At 32.3% G+C, this 26,135-nt stretch overlaps 1 protein-coding gene and 1 long non-coding RNA gene across 9 annotated transcripts; both read left to right on the top strand.

The window, feature by feature from the left end:
* Positions 1-2,615: 2,615 nt before the first annotated feature.
* Positions 2,616-24,991, top strand: LOC106756103 (molybdenum cofactor sulfurase). 8 transcript variants are annotated; one of them, XM_014638368.2, is made up of 22 exons: positions 2,616-2,885; positions 3,037-3,135; positions 3,259-3,317; positions 3,710-3,870; positions 4,487-4,638; positions 4,708-4,834; positions 6,709-6,814; positions 6,896-6,941; positions 8,059-8,097; positions 8,171-8,327; positions 10,363-10,465; positions 11,614-11,730; positions 11,891-11,968; positions 12,142-12,243; positions 12,556-12,628; positions 14,392-14,502; positions 16,193-16,257; positions 18,328-18,479; positions 20,004-20,236; positions 23,418-23,557; positions 24,504-24,614; positions 24,700-24,991. In XM_014638368.2, the coding sequence occupies exons 1-22, from the start codon at positions 2,753-2,755 to the stop codon at positions 24,805-24,807; spliced, it is 2,472 nt and encodes an 823-aa protein (XP_014493854.1). In that variant the 5' UTR covers positions 2,616-2,752; the 3' UTR covers positions 24,808-24,991. The 8 variants fall into 8 exon arrangements, 4 of the variants coding, with proteins under 4 accessions (XP_014493854.1, XP_014493855.1, XP_022634624.1 ...); XM_014638369.2 differs by having other exon boundaries at positions 24,504-24,608; XM_022778903.1 differs by lacking the exon at positions 14,392-14,502.
* LOC111241311 lies at positions 14,509-15,431 on the top strand. Its single transcript, XR_002667295.1, has 3 exons — positions 14,509-14,995; positions 15,120-15,240; positions 15,421-15,431. It is a non-coding gene; the product is annotated as an uncharacterized LOC111241311 (long non-coding RNA).
* Positions 24,992-26,135: the final 1,144 nt, after the last annotated feature.

Consider the following 26,135-nt stretch of genomic DNA (forward strand, 5'->3'; position numbering starts at 1 on the left):
CTAATGTTGCATCTTGTTATGGTCAATAGGTAGAGTTTTGGGGGCTGAGTTTTGGTCTAAAATGGGGTTTTAAAAGGGGGAAATCTAAAAAAGTTAATTTGGGAAGAAGCTGAATGTTAGAGGTCTATTTTTAAGTCATTTATGAATTGTTTAACTACTTAGATTACTGAAATTTGGTTTGTAACATGTAGAATTTGAGTTGTGAGCTTGTGAGTCGTTGACTTAATCTGGTGGATCTCGTTCGTGACCAAATAAGCAACTTGGCACTCAAATTCAATTATAAACATGTTTTTGAGTCAATTCTAGTGTCAAGGATACCAATTTGGTCATTTGGATAGGTATGCAGTGCAATCAAATCAGAAAAATCAAGGTTGTTAAAAAATTGATTGAAATAATCGATTATTTCAGTAAGAAAGTCATCTTTGCCTAAAATCTCTATGAAATAATCGAATATCATGCGAGATAATTTATTATCTCAAAAGATTTTCATTGGGCGAGTAGTATAGCCTATTGGGTGCCTTGCTTTTGCATTTTATGTTGTTTTCTTTATTTTAATTTTTTGTTTAATTTTAAGTTAATTATTATGATGTTATGCACGGTTTGTGATAAATTATGAAATCCCTGTGAATGGTAATGGTGTTAATTGCTTGTTTGAGTGGATTCTAAGGATTTCAAGGAGAAATCCTTAAGATAGTTATGTATAATGTATGTATTGATATGAGATGCTAGTGATTAAGAGTTGTTCAACATTGTTGGTGAGTTTTATAAAATATTATTTAGGCTCAACATAAACGATTTGCTTACATTGTTCAACACTGTTTTTTATCAGACATATTAATTCTTTGGATGGTTTAAGCTATAAATGTTATTTGGTTAAAGTTTGTTTGTTAAACTTTAAAACAATAGTTAAATGGTCTTATATTTGTCTTAACAATTATGATACAAAGGTATATCATAGTTAGTAGAATGTGAGAGTCAAATTAAAACAATTAAAATAAATTATTTAACTTTTTATATTTATTATTGATTTAAATGGTAGTACGCATGAGAAAATTAAGAAGATCAAAATAATAATAATTCAATCAATTACAATTGTGAATGTGAGGTTGAAAATAGAACTTGAGGGAATCAAATATTTATTGTTGTTTGAATTAAAACCTTCAAGTAATGACTAACACGATATGGCTAAACATAACTCTAAAATATGCTCATTTTTGACTTATTTAAGCCCAAATGTATGATTATATTGAAATACCTTTCATGTTTATTATCTCAACAAGGGCTTTATTATGTTTTGATGTGTCATCATACATTCATTTTAAAGGTGTGATGACATTAGTTGTTTAATTGGTCCATGATTCAATAAGTAAACACATAATTGGATCCGATAGAACGGACTTTAAGTCTAACTCAACCTCACAAAATTAACTTTTAAGGTTAGATTTGCATCGATTTATATATTATAAATTGATCTTATCTTTAATCGATGTAAAACTTCCAATACACACTGTCATCTTAAGAAATCTATTAGTATATGATATTTTGATATCAATAATTTTATTGATTGTCATATTTTTTCACATTTTTAAACCTATCTCTCGTACCCTTGTACACCATCTTTTATTAATATCTTTCAACAACAATTCTCTTATATTTATAATTATATATGAGTTTAAACTTTAACTATCAACAACCTTTCTCCCAGACCTCTTACTCCACATAACCTTACCTCCAATTCCATTGTTCTTAACATTCTTCGTTTCTTTGTCATTCAACACAAAATATAAAAATACATGATAAAACTGAAGTAGGAAATTTAGTATGAGAAATAAAACTAATGTTTATGAAAAATAAAAATAAAATAAAGTATTGGTGACAGCGTTACCTCGCGTAGCTTTTCCTTCTTGCATCCCGTGGCTATTACCTGCACCTTAATTAAGAAAACTTTCAAATTGAATAATTTGTAATGTTTTTGAATTGCTCACTTTGTAAAAGAAAGACAAATGTTCATGTAGTATTTCAGAAAATTTTTCATATATTTTAAAAAATTTGTTAAAAGAAATTGTCTCGTATTATCTCATATATTATGAAAAGTTTGTTCTAAAAATATTGTTTTGAAAATCTTTTTCAAAAAGTTTGTGCCAAAATATTTTTAAAATAATTAATCTAAAAGTCACCATTTTATAATTTTTTTTTTCATTTTAGAAATCCTAATCAGAAATCTTTAGGATTATTCGTGATCTTTTCGAATTATGGATCTTTAAATAGAAATGAAATTTTATGTAGTATTGCGAAAGGGATTTATTATATTCTAAAAAAACAAAAAACATCACATATATTTTGGAAAAGTTATTCTAAAAGTCTTATTTTTAAATTTTTATTCAAAAGACTTATTTTAAAGAATTTATAGAATAAATAATCAACAAATCACCATAAAGCTGACGTGTTACGATAATGTTAAAAGTTATAATAGTGCAAGCAGTACTTATCACATGGGTTGCAGGAATAAAAACGTTTTATTACATGATGTACCAAAAACGGCGCACGTGGCATATTTATATATATATATATATATATATATATATATATATATATATATATATTGTCCATGTGTTGGCTGGTTAGCTCATGGAAGAAGCGTTTGGGTAATCGCTTTCCATCTTGTTCGCGATAGCCTTTAGTTTATTTGCCTTTGGAGCTTCGTCGGGATTCTTTTTCCGGTTCCGTGTAACACTAGCATTCTACTCGAGTCATGGCTTCACACATGGGCGACGGTGCCAAAGAAGAATTCCTCAGAGATTTTGGTGAACATTATGGCTATCCTAACGGCCCCAAATCCATTGATCAAATTCGAGCTACTGAATTCAAGAGATTACAATTTCAAGGTCATGCTCATACTTCCCCATTGATTATCCAGTTTCAAAACGCTATCACCATGATAAAATAATATCTATTTCCACTTGCGAATGGATTATCAATTTTCTTCTGTTTTTTTTTTTTTTTTTCTGTTTATTTTTGGTTTTCCTGCTTTTACAGATCTTGTCTACTTGGACCATGCTGGGGCAACTCTATACTCTGACCTGCAAATGGAATCAGTTTTCAACGATCTCACCAATAACGTATATGGAAATCCTCGTATCCTAACATGTTTAACAATCTTTATTGTTCAATATTCTTAAGACTGACTGCAGGGTGAATTTGCGTAAGTGGTGGTTGACACCGACTTTATGAAGTGAATTTCCTTAACATCGATACTAGATAGCCAAAGTGACTCCAGTTCTGCAACTCTTGACATTGTGAAGAATGCCCGCCTGCAGGTATATGTAATTTTATAATTATTTAGCATGTTAAACGTCTTTGCAACTAAATTATGATAATTTTGTGATTTGATTCGGGATGATGATGTATCTTTTGTAGTGAAAAGTAGATGTTAATATTTTGTGCAAGAATTTGTTAATCTATTTCTGGAGATGATAAGGGAGAGAGTAATAAAGTTCAATGGCAAACTGAACGTAATCAGTTTTCCTGGGTTTACTTTGTCTTGCTTTGGTTGACTGCAGTGGACCATGTTGGGTCACCCAAATAGGTGTGTCCAACTAGTAGTTGTTCACCAGGAAGTTGCTATTGGTGTTTCTTTTTTGTGCTTTTTCATATATGTTCTGGAAATTTTTCTACATTTGAACGTATTATTGAACTATCAATCATGCAGGTCCTTGACTACTGTAATGCATCACCTAAAGAATACACTTGTATATTTACCTCTGGGGCCACAGCAGCGCTGAAGCTGGTTGGAGAGGCTTTTCCATGGAATTATAGCAGTAGTTTTATGTATACAATGGAGAATCATAATAGTGTTCTTGGGATAAGAGAGTATCCTACGCAATTAAAAAATGATACATTGTTCAATTTTATAATAATTTCCTTTGGCCAACTTCTGGATACCGAAGGTTAGCAATGCTCAACAACATGGAGGTAGAAGACATCATGATATTCTAGTGTTCACTTTCCTGTCGCTGAGCTGTTGTAAGGAAAAAGGATGAGTTTATCATGATAGTTACTGTTCAATATATCACTGTACTGATGAAACAATACCTTTGTTTAAGTTTAGTAAAATGGGATGAATCTTGGCATTAGATGTCTTGAAGTCATTAAGATATTTCTTTTGCTCCTGATGTGACTTTAATTCCATTTCTTTTCAAACCATTTTTCTGTTTAACAAGATTCGAAGACTTAACTATTTTATATAATATTTTCAGTGATTTTTTTTTTTTTTTTTACTTTATCAAGTTTGTCTTCAGAGAATGCCTTATTTTTTCATTCTGTCTGTTATTGAAAATAATTTTCTCTTTCAATAAAACTGCTGTGGTACAAAATTCCTGTTACTTTCTGATAGATGTGGATATGTTTTTAATATTTTCCACTGTGACTGCTCTGCTACATTAGATGACTAATAACACCGTTCTGTGTACCCCCTTAACTAGTATAGATATGCTCTTGGTCATGGAGCACAGGCCATTGCAGTAGATATTGACGAAGATATACATCCTGGAATGACAGGAGAAACACTTTCATCAAAGATGTCACTACACCAGGTTCAAAGGAGAAATGTCGCTGAATCACTAGAAGGAGAGCCAACAGGTAACTCTTTAGGTCATGGATATGTTGCTGGGCTTTAGATGACTTATTATATTTGTTTCTTCAATGCAGGTGATGTGTATAATTTGTTTGCCTTTCCCTCGGAGTGCAATTTCTCTGGATTAAGATTTGGTCTAGACTTGGTGAACATTATCAAGGAAGACTCAAGCAAGATTTTGGGAATTTCTTCAGTTTGCAAGTAATATACGTCATTCTCTCTTATTGACTCCTTCAATATGACATTGAATATTTTGTCCAAATAACATAATAAAGACTTAGTTATGCATATCTATTTGATAATGCAGACTCTGTCTATCAAATGACTTGTATGTCAAACTGATTATGCTGTGCAATTTATTATTTTCTTGATTGTCCTCATTTAAAATATTCTTTATGTTTTCTTTTCGAAAGGTAAAATATTGTTTTTGTTGAAAATAGTATATGATAGACAATAATTAAATAAACTATAGCATTCAAATGTGAAATCATGTATGCAAGTTTTGTTTTTACACTTATTGTATATGCTAAATTCCTAAATAGTAGAGCTGCAGTGTGACTTGGGATTTTCGTGTGCATGTGTTACGTTTAAAACCCAATCCCTCAAGAGAAGCAGTAATTTAAAACAAAGGATGAAATCTGTGTGTATATTATCTCAAGTATGGAAGAAAGCTACTAGAGTAGCATACAAAGAGAAAGGACTGAAAACCAGAAATTGTTGAATTGCCAAAAAAAAGCAGAAAGGAAGGGTTTGAATCAGATTCTTTTCCTTTCTCCGTAACAGAATAGCTATATATTAGACCCTGCCCATATGTAATCCTTGAGACTTGGATTGACGCCCGCATGTAATCTTTAAGATGTGGATTGACTGTTTTGATTCTCCCATTTATACTCTTTCTGTGATTATGCGCATCTACTGCCACCTGGCCCATTAGCCATTACATATTCATATTCTTCTATGTGTTTCATTTGTCCTTTTTGTATTTTTACTTGTTACAGCATGCATATATTTACAGCTACATTTACTTTTGAGACATCTCTGAACACTTCTGAGTTATAATAATCATGATTTCTTGGTTCATTTTTACTGTTTTTTAGAATATAAGGACACATCAATGAGACTAATCCTGTATGCAGGAACTTTAATTTTAGTACTCTATTTCTTTTATAAGCAAATGTATTAAGAGGGAAAACAGAGGTACAGAAGCAAGATGATAAGAAATCCTCATAAACTATCAAGAATAAAAGGGTAAAAAAAGAAACATGTAGCAGCATGACGATCTCTCTAGATCTACCAAAAACACCACTCTAAAACAAAGTATTAGTTGTACCAACATGTATACTTCATATATTAATTTACTTGCTTTTTCTTTCACTTTGTCTTGTTCTTTTCAATATGATGGATACCCCAATGACAAAAGTAGACTATATATAGATGAATTACTTTGTCTTTTTTAAGTCACTCTGAGAGAGCTTTATTTCTTTTTGGAAATTCTTTGAAGCATAGATGTTTGGTGTAGGAGAATATAAGCAAATGTCAATTTCTTTATTTTCTGTTTTCTAAGCTGTTTGTAAACGGTCTCTATGTATCAGGATATAACCTTCATCATTGGATTTATAACTAACAGAGCTGTCACCTCATGTTTATAGCTTTCATTTAAAATGTTTATATATATTTCTTGTGCAGAGAAACACTTGAAAAGGTTAGGGCAGAGATTAAAAGTATGGAAGAAATTATGATTCAAATGCTTGATCTAAATAGTACAAGGGGATCCATTATACAGAACTATTCCACCCTACAAACAAATACAAAAAATTAATAACATGAAGAGCTTTATTTGTCTTTGAAAATTCTTTGAAGTGTAGATATTTGCTTATTTGCTTACTTTTTTCTTTTCCTGTAAAAAACAAACAATGGGCTGTTGTTTTCTTTAAGCCACTCTCTCTTTTTTATTTTGTGCAATGTTTGTCTATATCTATGGAGAGAGAGAACATTTTATTTATCTTCTGAAACTCTCTAAAGCGTGAAGCATATATGATTGTATGTTTGCTTATTTGTATATTTCTTTTCACAAGAAATGGGCAATGGATGGTCTTAATTGATGCTGCCAAGGGATGTGCTACGATGCCACCTGATTTATCTAAGTATCCTGCAGATTTTGTTGCTGTCTCATTTTACAAGGTAAAAGAGTATATATTTTAATTTTGTTTTACGAAGGACTACTTTGAAAGCTAAAGTTTTTTCTTTCCGTGTTTCTGTTAGCTTTTTGGCTATCCAACTGGGCTTGGAGCTCTCATTGTTCGAAATGGTAAGCTACTGGTTGTGTTGTGAGCAATGATTATATAGTCTAATTTTATACTGTTAGAATACAACTGAGCAACTCACAAAACTTAGAACAAACAGGAAACAGGGCAAGAGATACGGGTATTCAATATGGAATTTATTTCTCACTTATTAGGAGCAGTCAGTTAACAGCCCACTAACTACCTAACTAACATACAACACTAACTAAATTATTTACGACACTCCCCCTTAATTCATATTTGCAGTAGACAATAATCCCGTCTTCTCTCTAATCAGCTTGAATTGGTCAGCCTTTAGAGGCTTTGCTAAAATATCAGACATCAGTTCATTAGTACTACAGTGTTTTACCTCCAACTTCCCTTTACTGACTTGATTCCTTAGTAAGTGAAATTTTGTCTGTATATGCTTGCTCCTTCCATTAGTAATAGGATGTTTAGCCAAGCTAAGAGCTGACTTGCTGTCTACTAGCATATTCATCTGCTCTTCTCTTCTAATCTTCATTTCTGACATTGAGTTCTCAAGCAGTTAATTAACAACTCACTTACTACCTAACTAACATACAACAGTAATTGAGTTATTTACAATATTCCCCCTTAATTCAGATTAACAGTAGACAACACTTCTATCATCTTTCTATGAAGCTTGAATCTTCACTAAACACACTCAAACTAGAGAAGAAAAAGGAAACAAGAGATATGGGTACTAAATCTGAAATTTATTTCTCAGTCATATGTATCACAATACATCATTACTATTTATAGTACTTTTACAAGCAGTTAGTTAACAGCTCACTAACTACCTCACAAACATTCAACACTAATTGAATTATCTACAAAGTATATAGTCTTTATGATTTGATATATTAACCTTGGCTAGAACTATATTTCATTCTTTTATTCATTCATTCATCAATCCATTGACTTTAAGTACAAGACATTCATCTATGCTGGTATCTATATCTCAGGATGAAAATGCTTGATTGGTTCACTGTATGCTATTCTGGGTGAATTCTGTTGATGCTGTGCCTTGTTTCCCTTGAGCGTGAAACTTGTGTCTCATGGCTATTAATTTGACTCTAGAAGTTTTTCTGTTGTTGACTATTTTATTCTTTTACATTGCAGATGCTGCCTCACTACTGAAGAAGACTTACTTTAGTGGAGGTTTGTGGCTTAGAATTTACTTGCTTCATTGCAGTTTATACATGGTTATTTGATTTATAGGACCCCATCACAGGAACGGTTAACGCATCCATTGCTGATATTGATTTTGTTAAAAGAAGGGAAGGCATCGAGGAAATGTTTGAGGATGGAACTGTTTCATTCTTGAGCATAGTATCTATCCGCCATGGCTTCAAAATCCTGTCTTCTCTAACTGTATCAGCAATATCAAGGTATATAAAGTTGTATAAATATATAAAATATCCAGCTTATGACATGAATTTATAATCAATATTATTTACCATTTGAAGTTCTTGTTATATATTATATTAGTCTTTTTTATCATATGACTGATTTAACTTGCTGCTTATACTTTTCAAATTTCAGCATCTGAACAAGGAAAGAAAAAAAATAGACATAAGTATAAATTAGTTATTCTAAGCATGTGATAGGGATTCTGTAGCAGTATCACATTGTTATTACAGTTGTTGTATTGCAATTCTGTGGAGTGTAATCCAAATGTTTTAGCTGGTTAAAGGGACATCAATGACTTTTTTTCATTGCTCAATTTTTTAAGAAATTTATGTATTTTTACTTGGGTTCTTTAAAGATAAAATGGAATGTTAGTTTATTTTCGAAAGTGTATTTTAAACCTAATTTAACCTCACAAAATCGACTTGTAAGAAGAAATTTACACCCACTTATATATTATAATTTGGTCATGTCTCTTGTCAATGTGAAATTTCCAATCACCCTCTTATGTTAAGGATTGAACATCTCGACTGCGGGACTAGATATTTGTAAGTGGTTTGATATAAACTGAGTTAACCACTTGATTCTCATTGTGCTGTGGTAAAACGTATATAATGATATCTTATTGGAACTTTGTTTCATGGATAACATCTTCAATCTGTTTCACTTGTGTTGATCACCCTTTGCCTTTAAAATCATTTTGTGATATTGTTTGGGCATCAGATGTTGATGATAGAAGATCTACTTCATGAGCAACAACCTTTCTTGGTCCTAATTTGATATCTTGGTCTCGGAAGCAACAAGTTATTGCTCGTTCTAGTATTGAAGCAGAGTACAAAAGTTTAGCACAAACCTCTGCTAAGCTATCATGAATTACTACATTGCTTACTGAATTACAAATTTCTTTCACTACTAATTCTTTTATGTGACAATCAAAGTGTTGTGTCTATTTGTTAGCTTTCTAAGTATGAAACCTAATCAAACACACTCTCACACAACAGATAAGCAAAGAGGAATGAAAGAATTCTCTTATTTCACAAAGAATAGACACTGTACAATGAATGGACTGGGAGCATAACCTCCCTCACAAGGTTCAAAGAACCTGTCTATACACCAAATGTATCCAAAGTCCCTACAACTACTCAACAGAGACTATTTATACAAACTCTTTCCCGCCCCTATCCGAACTGTTAAAACAGTTAGGCTATTTAATTATTTTCCCTCCTTTTGTAAACTAACCATTGCCTATCACTATTGCTCACAATTCAGTATTTCATAATTGTGCTAAGCACATGTAGATTGATGTTTTCTTTGTTGGAGAGAAGGTTGTGGCCAATCAACTATGTATTTGTCATATTCTAGCTCTTGATCAATGGGCAGATATTCTAACCAAGCCTCTATCTTCAATTCGTTTTATGTTTCTTTGGAGCAAAGTCAATTAAAGAATTTTTCTTCTGAAAAATCTTCTCCTTGAGTTTGAGGGAGGATGTTAGTAGAAACAAGTTAGTTTGTACAGTTTATATAGTCATCACATGTAAGTCATTTTGTACAGTGGAAGGTTTTATCTAGTCAACAAGACTTCCCATAGTTAAATTTTTGTAATGGAAGGGGATCTTTCTTTTTCTTTTTGCCAGGTCCTTGTGCTTTACATTGTGATAACCCATGGATGCAGATTGGGGATTGTTGATATTATTGAGTGTGGTAAGGAAGGTGAAAAGGAGGGAGCAAAGGCTCATGATGATTGGGTATTAAATTTGTATAGTTCATTATAATGTGTTACAAAGTTTTTGAATTTGGGTTTATGGTCTAAGTCAACCATACAAAACTAATTTCTAAAGTGAGGATTGCCTAAGCCTTGTGGGAACTATATTGGTAACATGTCTCTAGTTGATGTTGAATCTCAACACACGTTCTAGTTGAAATTTATTATAATATATTTTTGCTTTAAGTGATTTCAACGTTATCCTTTGATTTTTTATTTTATTTTATAAAGCATGCAAATTTGTTGCCTTGTAGACATGTAGCATCTCTTGCCTTTTATACAAGGAAAATGCTTTTGGCCATGAGGCATGGCAATGGATCTAGTGTTTGCATCCTCTACGGACATCACAATTCAAAGGTTAGTTTGTGCACAATTTCTTGTCCTATTTGCTTTTTTATATGCAGGGTTTATTTTTAGTTATTTGTGCTTTAATAGTTTTACTAGAATTTAGAGAGATTTTACAAAGTGTTTTGTATTTTGAAGAATGAAAAACAACCTTACAGAGATTATAGTTTCAATTAGATATAGTTGTACAAATAAACATCAGAGAACTAACTAACCGATAAAGAGTCAGAACACTAATAGAGAGTCAGAACACTAATGAGTTTTTAGAGTACATCTCTACTTTAATACTCCTCTAGCTCATGAGAAGGGAAGAATCAACCATTAAGAAGTGAGTTTAATGCTAACTCATCCTCACAAAACCGATTTGTGAGGTGATGATTTTCTCCACTTATAAACTGCAAATTGATTTTATCTCTAGTTGATGTAGGATCTTCAATAGCCACTTTGAGCTTGGACCTTAGAGCAATAAATAAGGCTTTAGTGAGAACATCACTATCTAATCAAATGTGGGAATATGAACCACTTGCATGTTCTTGTTGATGACCCACACTTTAACAAAAGAGAGATATAGTATCCAGTATTGTGTAAGAAGAACATGTAATAGTCGATTAGGCGTTAGAGCTATAGTGCTCAAGTTGTCATAGGGAATTGGAAAAGTATTATTGGATTCCATGATGTTTTAGTTCTGGAAGCACCAAGTTGTGATATTCACTTCAAGTAATGGGTTGAGCAACTGCAATTTTCTTCTTGGATTAGTTGACATATCATGTCCATATTGTGACAACCTCAGGAAGCATATTATTCTACAAGCATGTTCGCATGTAGCCTCTTCTGCAAGTCGTTCCTCCTGTTGAACATTGAGATGTTTTTTCTCCTTACTGCATATATTATTTGATATGCCTTTTCATCTGGTAGTCAGGACAACACTGCAAAGCAACGTAGGAATATACTTACTTTGGTTATTGTTTTCTAAATAAAAAAGCATTCATTGCCTTAGACATACAATGCATGGAACCAATTAATACTTTTTTATTTTTCACCCAGAAATTGCATCATGAAATAGGACCAATAATTTCATTCAACACGGAACCGATAATTCCATTCTCTACATCCATCTTTGGTAACATGAAACCAATTAATACTTCTTTATTTTCACCCAGAAATTGCAGCATGAAATGGGACCGATAATTTCATTCAACTTGAAACGGCCAGATGGCTCTTGGTATGGATATCGTGAAGTGGAAAAGCTGGCGTCACTTTCAAATATTCAGCTAAGGGTATAAATTATGGTTTTCTCCTTGTTAATGTTTTCTTTTTATAAATCCATGTAATCATGGTAATAAACTATTTGTTTATTTGTATTTTTGCCATTCTTTTATATTAAGGAAGATACTGTTTGAATTCTGATTTATTTATCTTCACTGGCTATCTGTTTAGACAGGATGCTTCTGCAATCCAGGTGCATGTGCAAAATACCTTGGCTTGTCTCATTTGGATCTTATTTCAAATACTGAGGTATTTCTACATATTCTTTTACTCAATAACAATCAATATCGGTGTAATGAGTGTATACTATAATTCAATAGTGCTAACCTAGTTAGTATTCTCGAATGTATGGTGATGTTGTAGCATTCTTATTTTCATTTATAAAGTAATAATATGACATATGACAATTTTTTTGTATTTAGGCTGGCCACGTTTGTTGGGATGATCACGATATTATCAATGGTAAACCTGTTGGTGCTGTAAGAGTATCCTTTGGCTACATGTCAACATATGAGGATGCCAAGGTTGGGAATCTCTAGACCATTTTGAAATTTTTTTCAACCTTTGGAAACATTGACCCCCATCTGGTTCTGGATTCATTTTTTGTTGTATTCATGAGTAAAACCTATACTTTAAAAAGAAACACCTATACTTACTATGGAAAAGGGGGCAACATGTTGATTTTGGATAAGGTTCATTTTTTTGATAGGAAATCGAAGACTATGTTATTACAAATTTCATATTTTCCTGATGTTGGATTAAGTTCATTTCTCATGATTTTGGTTACCCATTTGAGAAAACTAATTTTGTTATACCGTTTATCTTCTGTTTTTCAGAAATTTGTTGATTTTGTTGGAAGTTCCTTTGTGTCACCTCAAAATCACATTGACCATGGAAATCAAATGAAAGGTCAACATCCTTTTCCAAATTAATTTATTCTCCATAGTTGATGAATTCACATCCTGTTGGTTATGTTCGTTAAATGACAAGGACTTGCACTTTTATTGCATTTGTACTTTGGCTATTCTCCTTCCCACATGAAAAGGCACAAGCAGATTTGTGTACATGAATATAGTGCATACTTTAATGCAGCTACTTAGTATGCTTACTTCACAATTTTCAGTAAGAGATTTTCGATAGTAAATATTTATGTGGATCTTCTAATAATATCTTTAGGAAGTCTGTTTAACTGACATCAAAGATTTTATGCTGTTGATTATTTTTCTTTTATGCGAGGGCAAGGCTTGGCACAATGGTAAATATTTGCCTTGTGTTTGGAGGTCATGGGCTCAAATCGACGAAATAACCTGTCTGCTTTTGGGGGTAAGGCTGCATACATCTACCCTCCCCGAACCTCACTTGGTGGGAGCCTTATGTACTGGGTTGCCTGCTTTTTCTTTTATGGGTAGTAGTCACCTAAATCTTCTGGCTGGGTCCAACAGTGGTCATCATGATTCCATGAATTTTGTTATCTTCTCCAACATTCCTATTGTTGAATCCATTGAAAATCAAAGACAATTGCAAGTGCCAAAGACAGGCACTAGAAAACAGGCACAGAAGATTACCACAAGAAGGAGCACCCTAGGAAACAGGCAATTAGAAGGAAGAACACCAAGTGGCTCCAAATAGATGAGTTTCCAAAATCAGATCAGACCCATTGGAACTTATCAAACAGACCCAGATCATTATTAGAATGTTACACATCATTGGAAAAGCACCCTATTAGAGGTAAAAAAAAAAAGGAAGCCAAATATCAAGAAATAGACCACTATTTGCTACAAAGCTGTTTCAACTTCTGGAAAACTTTCAGGTTGAATATTTTGCTCAAGAAACAAGTTGTATGGTGTTGGGAATTAGGGTCCATCTGCGTGCAAGACATTGATTTTGGACCCTACAGCATGTAGACCAACTATTTTTTGCATGCACAATACTTAATGCAGCCGGTTAGAAACTGGACTAGGCCTAACTCAATTCCAAAAAGGTAGTTAAGAGAGGTTGGGGTTCAAGCCTTATATAACTAGTATTGCCTTATTTCTAACTAATATGGGGTTTCTTAAGATAACTGCTACCAAGGAATGGACATCTCGAATGGAGTATGAAGGTTACAGGACTAGACATGTGAATGGCCTGATATTAAAACTAGAAATGATGCCATACTAGAAATGAATGGATAACTAGAGGTAGAGGTAGTCTGTGAAATATTCATCTAAAGGAGTTCCAAATTAAATCACTTTTTTGAAGAATTAGTTATGGATAGATACAATGGTGTCATTTGATTTATGTAGCATACCTGTCTATTGGGAAAAGACTAGATTTTGCATATAAAAAGCTTATGTCTCAATTGCTTCATATACTTCCTTGGGAAAAATGAATCTTTATATAATTTCCTCTAGAAAATCCTACTTGAATTTGCATTCAAGAAAGAGATACTGAAGGGGACAATAACCTTCCTTACAAAATTTCAACATCTGGAACCGTATATCAAATTCAAATTTTTTATATGTATTTGTTAATCATCAATTAACTTATTAATTATTGTATTGCTGTTGTCAGATAATAATCCAGGATTATGTTAAAAATCTGTTGTTAAAAGCCTTGTAGCACATTATCTTCACAGTATAATTATACTTTTACTGTTTTAGATGGACATGTACTCAGTTGATCACCTGCAGGTCTAGAGAATGGTTTTGTGGATACTGGTTATTATCTCAAATCAATTACAATATATCCAATAAAATCTTGCGGAGGTTTCAGTGCAAGGAGTTGGCCTCTTAGCAGCAATGGTAATTTTTTCCTGATTTTACAAGGCTTACAATTTTGTCAATTTCAAGAATAAGAAAGTTAGAGAAAGAACAACCAGAAACTGTTGAAATTGAAGGATTTTGGTAAACAGATACGAAAAATAACACTCAACAATAAAATATTATTGAAATTATTGTCAGAACATGCAACAGAACAAATGAATGAGATTAGAATCTCCATATGACAAAGGTTTCAAAGGAGAGATTTACACTAATAAACTTTATTTGGTAACAAAAGTTTGCAATGTTTCAGAACAATTTGTAGAACACGATTATTTGGGTGGCCAAGCCTATTGTGCTATACATAAACACTGATATCTACAAAATTCTTCTTGTTTTGTTAGAACTGTCACTATTTTCCTTATTATCACTATTGCCCTTACCTCTAATGGGAATTATTTCAATTGGATGTTAACATTACTTTTTATTGGATGTCCTGCATCGGCTAGAGATAAGTCCAACTTACAATATATAAGTAAGTCCAAACCTTACTTTACAAGCAAGTTTTGTAAGATTGGGTTAGGTTTAAAGTTCATTTCTCAACTTGGTATTAGAGTCATGGGTTAGAGTCTATCTTAGCGAAATTTTTTGTTTGTTAGGTCTATTGTTCTATCCTTTATTGGGTTGCTATCAGACCACCCATTAATGTCCAGTCTCATACTCGAGATATATATATCTCAGTATGAAGGAAGTATGTTGGAAGTTCCGAATCGACTAAAGGTAAGACCAATTTACAGTATATAAGTGGGTGCAAATCTCACCTTATATGCTGATTTTGTAGAGTTGAGTTGGGTTTAAAGTTCATTTCTTAACACTTTTCTTAGTGGTCTTTTATAAGAGACAATTTACATGGTGCAACCTCCTGGTTTTGAAAATTCTAACAAATTTCTTGTATAGAAGCTCAACAAGGCTATTTATGGACTTCAACAGGCACCTTGGACTGGTTTGGTTGACTCAAATCTACCCTCCTTCAGTTTGGGCTTATAGCATGCAAATGTGGTCCTTCTTTGTTTGTCTAGAGACCTCATTCTCACACAATTTTTATTCTAGTGTATGTGAATGATATCTTTATTATTGGCCGTTCATTGTCATCATTCAGCAAGTTACAACGCATCTTAATTCTACTCTCTCTCAAATCACTTGGCCACTTGGACTATTTCGTGGGCATTGAAATCAAGCAGTTACCTAGTAGATCTCTTTTTATGACTCAAAGCAAGTACATTTACAACCTTATTCAAAAAAACCAACTCTTTCTCTAGGAGTTAGAATACACTACGGTGCTTGACTATATGGGCTTATTGAGAATGCTGCAGATGATTGATATGATGGGGTCCTAACCTAGTCAGTATATTGATGCATTATATTGATGGGGTCCTTACTTTTTTATTATAAAAATATAGTCTAATTGCATTCATTACACATGATAAGAGCATGTTTTATTTCTCCTAAATGAGATATTTATGCCTATAAATTTGATTTATTACAATATGATTCAGAATATTATAACCTGATCCTCAACACTTAGTAGAGGTAGTAACCAACTAAATATAAAACAAAGAGTACAATATTCCATTTATGGAGTAAAACTACTTTAATAGTTTCTGATTTCATTTTTACAATCTACAACAATTTCGTATAGCTTTTGACAACAATATCTTTGAATTTTATGCAGGCCTCACCTATGATCGCCAGTGGGTTCTTAAAAGCCCAACTGGTGAAATACTTACCCAGAAAAAGGTAATCTTTTTTATTGCAGACAAGATCTAAAATTTAGATAGTCTGTGGATGCAGGGTGCACACTTCGGGAACTGCATTTTTTCTTTTTTTAGTTTTGGTTTGGTGCTTCAATTTGTTTGATTTTTTAGAAAGAGTGTAACTGAATTCACAACAATGAGACTCTTTTCTCATGGGAGTTAGTTTACACCATTAACAACAATTAAAAGGAACCAAAACGAAGGGTTGATAGATATTTACGACTTCAGGAATGTTTTGAATTCAAACTCTTAATTTTATTATAGATCAATGAAAATCTGAATATTTGATATGATCATATACATAAATAGAGTGAAAATTATTTAGTTGTGTTTTTTGGAATTCACAAATTAAAGTCTATTTTATTTTATTGATTTAAATATTCTGATTTATTAGGCTAGTATTAAATATTCTGTATTTTGGTAAATCAATCTTTGTGATGTTGAAATCAAATCAGGTAAATTTTTGTGATTTCCTTTTTAGTTGCAACCTGTCATTGTGGTTCTTTATTTATAAGAGGGATTGAATTTCAGTATTGTTATTTAATAATATAGACAAAATATTCTCGGAGGGTATTAGCATTAAAAAATGTGTAGGAAACACTTGTAAATATAAATATTTGAGATTATCTCGTGTGTGTCCTTGTACTTCGTCTACCCAAAATGTCTAGGACCACCATTGTACCGAGGAAAGAAAATTGTATATTGGGTGAACTGATTTTTTCCCAGGTGTCCTGTATATGTTGATCAAAGACAAATACAATTTATATAATTTAAAATCCTGATGCATTTAGAACTAACCTAATAACATGGTTACAACTAAACTCAGTCAAAATGTCATAAAGCTGCCGTCCCATCCTTGCGTGAAATGTGGAGTCTTTCTTGGAAGAAAACTGTGGCCAACCTCAGTATGCTCCATCCTCTAAAGAAATCAATTTCTTCAACTAATTGTTGTGACCATTTCAACTCTCAAGCAGTTTGATCAAGGTCTATATTCCAAGTTTATCTTTTGGAAATCAGTTTACCAGTACCATCAACAAAAAAAATAGCTTATATTTAACCTCCTACCTAGGGACACATAATCCAATATTCACCAAAGTGTTTAAGGAATTTCCATAATATCGATTCATGCATGCTAAAACAATGTTCTTTGAAACTAAATGAACAAGACCCAAATCCTCTTTCGATGATGAATAAAAATATTCCAATGATGAAACATATGATGTCTTGTTGACTTTGATTCACCTGACTATACACGGTCCTTCATAATTATGTGTTTTCTGACCTCACAAGTGCATGGAACAAAGTTAAGTTTAAGGAGACATTGTGGAATAACATACCCCAAGAAAAAAAAAAGGCCTTTTCAAATTCGTTATGTTTCGATTGCATGGTCAAACATATACATTGTTGTATTCTGCAAAATTCTGAATAAATATTTGTTAATTCCTAAATGCATTCTTATTTTTCTCCACACTATATTTTTAAGCATTGGCTATAAACACCCGTGATGCTTTTTCCATCAAAAAGATGGAAGTTCTTAAGCATAACTTTGTCGTTTTGGAATCTTAGCTATGTCAGCATCCCTAATAACAGCAATCAGCTGCAGCACCCCAAGTACCCTAAAAACAATGAAAGAGCATCACACATGCAAGTGGGGAGGCTAGGTCAAAACCTATAATGTTAGACACTTAACTTTTAATCAATTTGGTTGCTTCTGAGTATAGATATTCCTAGCCTTGGTAAATGGCCAAGCATGACAAGGATATACACTTTGAATCTACAGTTTTTAGATATTCATTCATCTAATTTGCTTGGCGACCCATGCTTGTAATGTTTATACACTTGTTAATACTTATTCATCATGTCTGTATGATGCTTCTGTGAATTTAGGTACTAAGCTAACATTTGTAGTGCTGTTACCTTCACCAATCTTTAATGATGATGTTCTATCCAACTCTGTCTATCCCTCGCTTTGAATTGTGTTGCTTGTTTACTTAGTTTTTACTTTTGAGGATGATGGTTAAGTTTTGACTTGTTTGATCTGAATTTTGTGTAGGTTCCTGAAATGGGCTTTGTAAGCACCTTAATAGACCTTAGTCAAGGAATTTTGTTTGTAGAATCTCCACGTTGTAAAGAAAGACTGCAAATTACACTTGAGTCAAATGTTTATGAGGACGCTATAGAGGATATTGAATTATATGGTCAGAGGTATACAATCTTACATGCAAAATTAATTTTCTGTATACTAATTAAATCGGACTCTTGCAAAGATGTCAATGAACATACTTTTGCAAATATATGATTGTGCTTGAGAAAGTTCTTGGGATTATGAGAATAAATTGAGTAGTTGAGTAAGTTACTATTCACTTTTGAATTGGTTACAATTTTATGATTACAAGGCGGAAAAGGTGGTTCTAGTTCCTAAATACATGGACAGTATATTCTAAGAACAAAAAATAGCTATGTAAGTGATTTTGAAAATGAATTAGAAATAATTTGGGTAGGCATTTAAATACTATATCCAGGACTCTTCCTCAAGTTGCAACATAAATGGTCTAATCTTGGAACACATACATTGAACTCTTGATTGTCAGACAACTTTTGTGAAAATATTACTACGAATACAAATTTTGGAAAATTAATTGCTACAATTTTAATCTTTTATTTTACTATTAGAATTGGCAAATTTAGAGACACCTTTTTAGAGAACTTTCTTGCGGGTAAAATGAAAAAGCAATTGCAGTATGTTAGGACACTAGAGTGGGGATATGGATAGAGCCACTTGATTATTATCGCATAATTTCATTTTCCAAGTGTTTCCAAACTTCAATTCTTGAAGTTGTTTAATCCAAATGAGCTTACACGAGGTTGTAGTAATATTCCTATATTTTACTTCTGCACTATATGCAAAAAAAAAGAGTAAAAAACAAAACAAAGTTAAAGGCTAGGATTTGGTGAATTTCTTAAGAGAATAAAGCTCCGACAAAATACACACACACACACACATATATATATATATATATCAAATTATATTCAGAGTAATTTTAAGAGACTTACTAAGTCAACCCTTCATTTTCTCTTAATTTAGTTGTTAAAAATGAGTTACATTCTAGAACTATCAGATTGGGGGAAAAAATGAAGGGTCAAGATGGAGAGTACTCTCTTCAAGTTACTTTGGAGGCAATTTGAACCCTCCTTTATATGTATGTTTGTATAATACTATTTCCTATGGAAAAGGGCGATATATGAATATGAAAATACATGAACAGGTGTGTAGTCTCTAAAGCCCTTTTAATGTACCTCAGTAATCATAATAGTGAGGTGGGTGACTATTCTATCAATCTTTGTTATCTTTTTTGGACGCTCTTTAAAAGTGGATCAAAGAGTTAGAAGAAGGGAAGATTAAATTGTGATCCTTGATTGCTTTGGCCTATCCTTAAAACAAGCTCAGTCTTATGTAGTTAGCTCAAGATGCTTCTTGACCATCTGAAGAGTGTTGGGAAACATTACTTTCAGACTCTTGAATATTCTTATGTATCTTATGGGAGATTTCATCAGTTTGGTACATACACTGGCTTTGATTAATTGAATATAAGGGTATCTCATGAAGCTTAGTAGTTTGTCTTGTAATTGAAAAATATGGTTTATTCTAAGCTTTAAGAAATTAATAACATCTTATACAGAGTCAATTTTATTTTGTTCTCATACTTGTAATTAATTTTTTTTTCACAGGTACGAGGTATATAGTTATGACAATGAGACCAATGCATGGTTTAGCGAAGCCATTGGTAGAACTTGCTCTTTGTTAAGGTATTCTAGATTCAATCAAGATTTTATGTTAAAAAAAATCAAAGGTGCAGCCACATGTAGAGATATGAAGAACAAACTTAATTTTGCCAATGAAGCACAGTTCTTACTTGTCTCTGAAGAAAGTGTGTGTGATCTAAACAGAAGATTAAGCTCAGGTATCCCATTTTCTGATATAATATACCTGTCCTTGTCTTTTGTTGTTTTAATTTCATTACAAAATGTAACGGAAGATTTTAATAACTGTTTGGCAATTATAAAAAATTCTTTCATGATGCATGATGGATTGCTTTTTTGCTGATTGGTTTGATTATTTGATATTCATAATAATGCAAAAGGGATTTTAATGTAGTAAACAAAGTGGAAAGGCATTTAAAATTCTTTAGAAAATATTAAGTTTTCTTCTCTATGTATATCACAAAATATATATGACTAATGTTTAATTTGCTTCCTTCTCTCGGCTTTTCATGTTGTATAGATTAGATTTCTTTTACATTTTTCACTTTATCTTTGTAAGGATCCAATTGCATGGTATGCAACTAGGATCCCACTTTGGAAGTATGGGATTTTTGTGTAGGTTTACATGGCCTAGGGCTATCCCAATACAATGGTTAATTTTTGTGGTATGTTCTCTTAGTTTGTATCACCTTTTCCCTTAACTAGGATGGCAGGTTGTTTGCCTATAAATACTAGCTCTTTTTGGTGAATATATAAATACTAGGTTAGATTTTATTAGTTAGTCAATATATGTTTTAATAACACTACAAATTATATAGAGTTTCATTTTACAATATGTGGAATGATCCAAAAACATGGTATATCGTCTTATGGATATCACCTCAAGTTTTGCAACAAAGTAACCCCAAGAGGTTAGCTCTAATACTAATTGAAGTAACATGCTAACTCTAGAAGGAGGAGAAGAGTGGAGGAAGAGCTGAATAGAGTCTAATACTTTTTGTGCAAAAGCTTTTGCGACATCGATAACAATTGGTAGTCAGTCTAGAGACAAACATCTATACCTTCTACAAAAGATAAAAGAGATTACAAGTAGTTGTTCATTCCAACTTTAAGCTACATCCAATCCTCCATTAAGAAACTTTTAAAAGGTTCTACCATAATCCTATTAATTACAAAATGAATACACAACATCACCCCTAGTAAACACGAGTGTACAAAGTCACTCTTTGCATACCAATTATTTTTGATTGTCACTTCTCACTACAAAGGTATTTGAACAACTAAAGGAGTCAACTCAGAGAGGATGTACAATTTAGACCCTCCAATCAAGGATTTAATTTCAATAGGTGAAGGACATGACAATAACTTTTTTCTTGCAAGGATCCTTTTTCTTATATCTGATTGTTGTGCAAGATTCTGTCTTTTTCTTTGAGATCTTTATCTTTTATAGGTGTTCAAAAATGGACTTTAAGCCTAAATTAATCCCACAAAACCGACTTGTAAGGTGAGATTTGCACCCACTTATATATATATATATATATATATATATTCTAAATTGACCTTATCTCTAGTCGATGTGTGACCTTTAACACACACCGCTCACACTGAGGTATATACATCTTGAGCATAGGATTAAATATTAACGGGTGGTCCGGTAATGGCTTGATAGCGGGTGGAACAATAAACCTAACAAATAACAAATGTTACAAGGATAGGCTCAAACCTATGGCTATGATGCTATGTTAAGAAGTGGATTTTAAGTCTAACTCAACCCTACAAAATTGGCTTGCAAGATGAGCTTTGCAGTCACATATATACTGTGAATTGACCATATCTCTAGTTGATGTGGACTTTCAACACAACCCTTTCATGATGAGGGATATGCATCTTGTGTGTGGGACTAGACATTAATGGGTGATCCTATACTGACCCAATAGCAGGGGAACAATAGACTCAACAAATAACAAATCTTGGTAGGATAAACTTTAACCTGACTTTGATATCATGTTTAGAAGTGGACTTTAGGCCTAACTCAGCTCTACAAAACCGGTTTGAAAGATAAGGTTTACACCCACTTATATATATTTTAAATTGGTTTTATCTCTAGTTGATATGACTTTCAACAATAGGCTTCATTGGAATGTATATATAGTACCATTGCAAGTTTTTATTATGTGTATTGAAGTCAGTCTTTTTGCCATCTTGATATCTTGGATATAAGAGTGTCATAGTCTTTGGTTTTGTTCCAAGATACTTTTGTAGTTTTTTTATATGGTATCTATAACAAACAAGAAAGAGGTGAAAATACAGAACATATCCCAAATAGTATATGTCCTTTTATATGGTGATACAGTATTTAAGAAAGTGTGACATAGCTGTTTCACACTATTTGTTCCAGAAATAAAGCATGTAAGGATATTTATTTTAAATAGCACTGGTTTTAGAAAGATACTAAAGATTCTTTCATAAAGATAGTGCATTTGACGTTTGACACACTAGATGATCATATAGATGATAGAAGGTATGCTTGTTTTATGTATAGAGAATCCATTTTATTTACATTCTCTTGGATGGTGAAATCTTATGTACTTTCTGATTACGTTTGATTAGCCAATATTACTTCAAAACGTAATCTCATTTGTTATCATAAAAAATGATCGTTCAGTATGTCTAGACTGTTTGAGACTAGACATCCGGGTCTCGATAGGGACCAACGTAGATGGATAACCTATACAACCCAAATAATTCATTTGAACCTTAAGGGTAGGAAGAAACCTTAACCACATTGTAAGGAAGGATCTAATGAAAAGATCCTTGGAAGTACCACACCATAAGTAATACATCAGACTTGATGACTTTAATAAAATATAAAATCCCTAGGAAGATGCTTTGCAAAATTAAATCTACTCTTAGTATTCCATATAAATGCATGATAGGACAAAGTACATAAAGATAGATCTACACTATGTCAAGGACAAACGACATACATCCGTTTTTGGATGTCAATTGTTAGATGTATTGAACAAGAGACTTCCTGTGTTATTAACATGCTAGGAATGATAAATATTCTTTCACAAGTTGAGAGATGTGTTATTTGTTGTTCCTTTTTCATGTTGTACAAATATTTTTTCCTTTTATAGTTTTCGTTTCTTATTTTCCTTTACTTCCATTAATTAGTATAGTGGATTTGTTTTACATATATGAGGCTAGATTTTATTAGGTTTCCTATAAATGTTGAAATCCCTCGGTACAGATTATTCCAGTAAAACTAATATTGAAGTTCTCATTTCTAGTCAAACTAATAGTTATATTGTTTTTAGTCTCTCAGCCCCAATATTTTGAAATATTAAATGTGTTTGCTAACTTTAATGATGTTAATAGATGTACAGAAGGGCATATCTGGAAAAGCAATGGTGCAAGTTAGTGCAAGTAGGTTTCGTCCCAATCTTGTGGTATCTGGAGGTAGGCCTTATGCTGAAGATGGATGGAGATACATCAGGATTGGAAATAAGCATTTCAGTGTAAGTTCAAAAAACCTTCTATATGGCATGATAGAACAAATTTCTTATTATTGAGAAATTGGACATGGTAGATAACCGCTTTGAACTAACCTGAGCTACGCTACTTGCATTGATTAATGGTACTTACTTGAGCAAATTCATGGATTCTGTCCTTCTATGTTATAACTTCCATTTACTGCTAATGTAGCAATATGCTAAACTAAGATATTTTAGGTGCGAATGTGTCTATTTGTATTTCATATTTGTATTTCTTTTTTCTTTGATGAGATCTTGGTTAGCACAATATTTTATAACTAAAAAAGTGTAGAATTTAAGCCTATCTGATGTCGAACTAGGGAAACCCAAAAGTGGGTAACACGACCTAACACCTTGCTAGGATAGGTTGTAAAGGATTTTGATATCATCTTAAGAAATTGAAATTTATGTCTAACTCAAATTTACAGAATCAGTTTGTAAAGTTAGGATTACATAAAATTATATATTATAATTTAGTCTTATCTTTAATTAATATTACAATAGCGTTGTCAATTCTTGTAGGCATGTTATAGGCATGTTGGATATCTATGCACTAACCTTAAAAGGGCCTTGACAGGATATTTTAGAAAAAATTAACTTGAACTCTCAAGGGATATTTCTAGAGTAAATTGCTCTAACATCCCATGATATCTTTTACATTGCACAATAACCCTTCTTTTTGTCTCAACATTAACTCCCTTAATTGTTTAAACAATGTTATCCTCATACCTCTTATACGTTAAACTAACCCTAAAAGGAGAGGATTATGTGCAATTTAGTCTTAATACGGATTCCCTATAATTATGAGTTCTTCATGAAGGAATAACTTGGAGAAATCCTAGTCATCCTAATTACAAAAAATATAAGAATGAGATGAAAGACAACATAATTCTTTTGTTTAATAATATATTTAATTTGATTTATTCATCAGTCGCTAGGGGGCTGTAATCGATGCCAGATAATCAACCTTGCACTAAATTCTGGACAAGTGCAAAAGTCAAACGAACCTCTGGCAACTTTAGCATCCTACAGGAGGGTAAAGGTTGGCCTTTTTATGTATCTAGAATTCAGTTATATATTTGATTTTCTTGATGCATCACTGTTCTAATATAAATGTATCAAAACAGGGAAAGATTTTGTTTGGCATATTACTGAAACATGCTACTATTGATGGAGAGCAGCAACAAGGTGCTGATTCCTGGCTTCATGTGGGGCAAGATATACATCCCGATTAAAGCACAAATACCTGCAAAATCATCTCCTCAAACTCGAAAGTTATATAGTTCATGTGTCTATATGGCCATCTATAATGTATTTTTCTTCTTTATATGCTGTTATGTGAGAATGAACATTGTAAGAAAAACGCATATTCGTAATAAATTTTGCAACGCTGCATATTGAAAACTGAAAAAAAAAAAATAATCAATAAAGAACGTCATGCTACATGAAGAAACATGTTGGCTATCTTTGTTGTATATCTTTTATTTTTAATTTTAATCAAACGTTTTTAAGATCAATAAAAATACATATATAATTTATCTATCTTAAAATTGACGATAGGGTCAATGTTAATGATTTCAAACTTTAGAAAGATAAAAAACAAAAATGACCAATTTTTTTTTTATAAAAGTTATAAATGTATATATACATATTTTTATTTTTATAAAAATAACCCTCTCTTATAAGGCCTGCTGGAAATTCTGGGCAGAACAAAATGTGAGTGTATGGATAATGGTTCTATGTTAAGATATCCATTGTATGTTAATTATTATTGTATTCTTTTATGTTGAGCTATGGGAATCATGGTGCATGTGTGAGAGTTATTTTGGATAATGAAAGAGGATGTTTTGCTTCTCTATCAAGAGGTATGAATTAGAGCTTAAGATTTGTATTAATTTGTGTTTGGTTGACTTGATGTGATTGTGAGATATGTAAAGATGAATGGAATGTATATGACTTATTTTATCTTTGAAGGTGAAGTCTAGAATATATAGTTTGGCCTTTTGGTGAGATGATTATAAGGTGATGGATGTGTCTACTCGTGTACTTAATAAATCTTGAATTTTGAGCTTTCAACCATTTTATATGGGAAAGAGACATTTTTTGGTCTTGGTGCAAAAAAGTGCTGTACCTTTTTTGTATGAGAATTGATGTTATGTTCGGTCTTTGGCTTATTGTTAAATATAGGTTTAATAGGTTCAGTGGTCCTTATTTATGTTGATTTGCGTCAATTAGGTCGCTGTATTTTCAAATGATTCAATTGAGTCTCTATTCATGAAAAATTGAATTAATCAAGTCCTTACCGTTAATTTTCTTCAAACGGCGTTAAATCCCTTACTTGTGGCAATGTGACGTTTTACTCTTCAGAGACGTGGCACATACTTAATATAATTTTGCAGTAGGGACGTGGCACATGGGTAAAAAAAATTTGCATTAAATGATACTTAACTTTAAAACGTGTTTAAAATAAAATAGTGAAAATTTAATAAAAAGAGAAAGGCAAAGTTACATTTTCTCGAAATCGCATTATTTGGTATTTGGGGACAGAAATTAGATTTCTCTG

Source organism: Vigna radiata, chromosome 2 (assembly GCF_000741045.1).
Source record: "Vigna radiata var. radiata cultivar VC1973A chromosome 2, Vradiata_ver6, whole genome shotgun sequence".
Lineage (NCBI taxonomy): Eukaryota > Viridiplantae > Streptophyta > Magnoliopsida > Fabales > Fabaceae > Vigna > Vigna radiata.

Coding starts and splice junctions, on each gene's coding strand:
- LOC106756103 (XM_014638368.2), top strand. CDS start 2,753: ATGGCTTCACACATGGGCGACGGTGCCAAAGAAGAATTCCTCAGAGAT. Junction 8,328..10,362: donor ACTGTATCAGCAATATCAAG/GTATATAAAGTT, acceptor GTTGCCTTGTAG/ACATGTAGCATCTCTTGCCT. Junction 14,503..16,192: donor TTGGCCTCTTAGCAGCAATG/GTAATTTTTTCC, acceptor AATTTTATGCAG/GCCTCACCTATGATCGCCAG.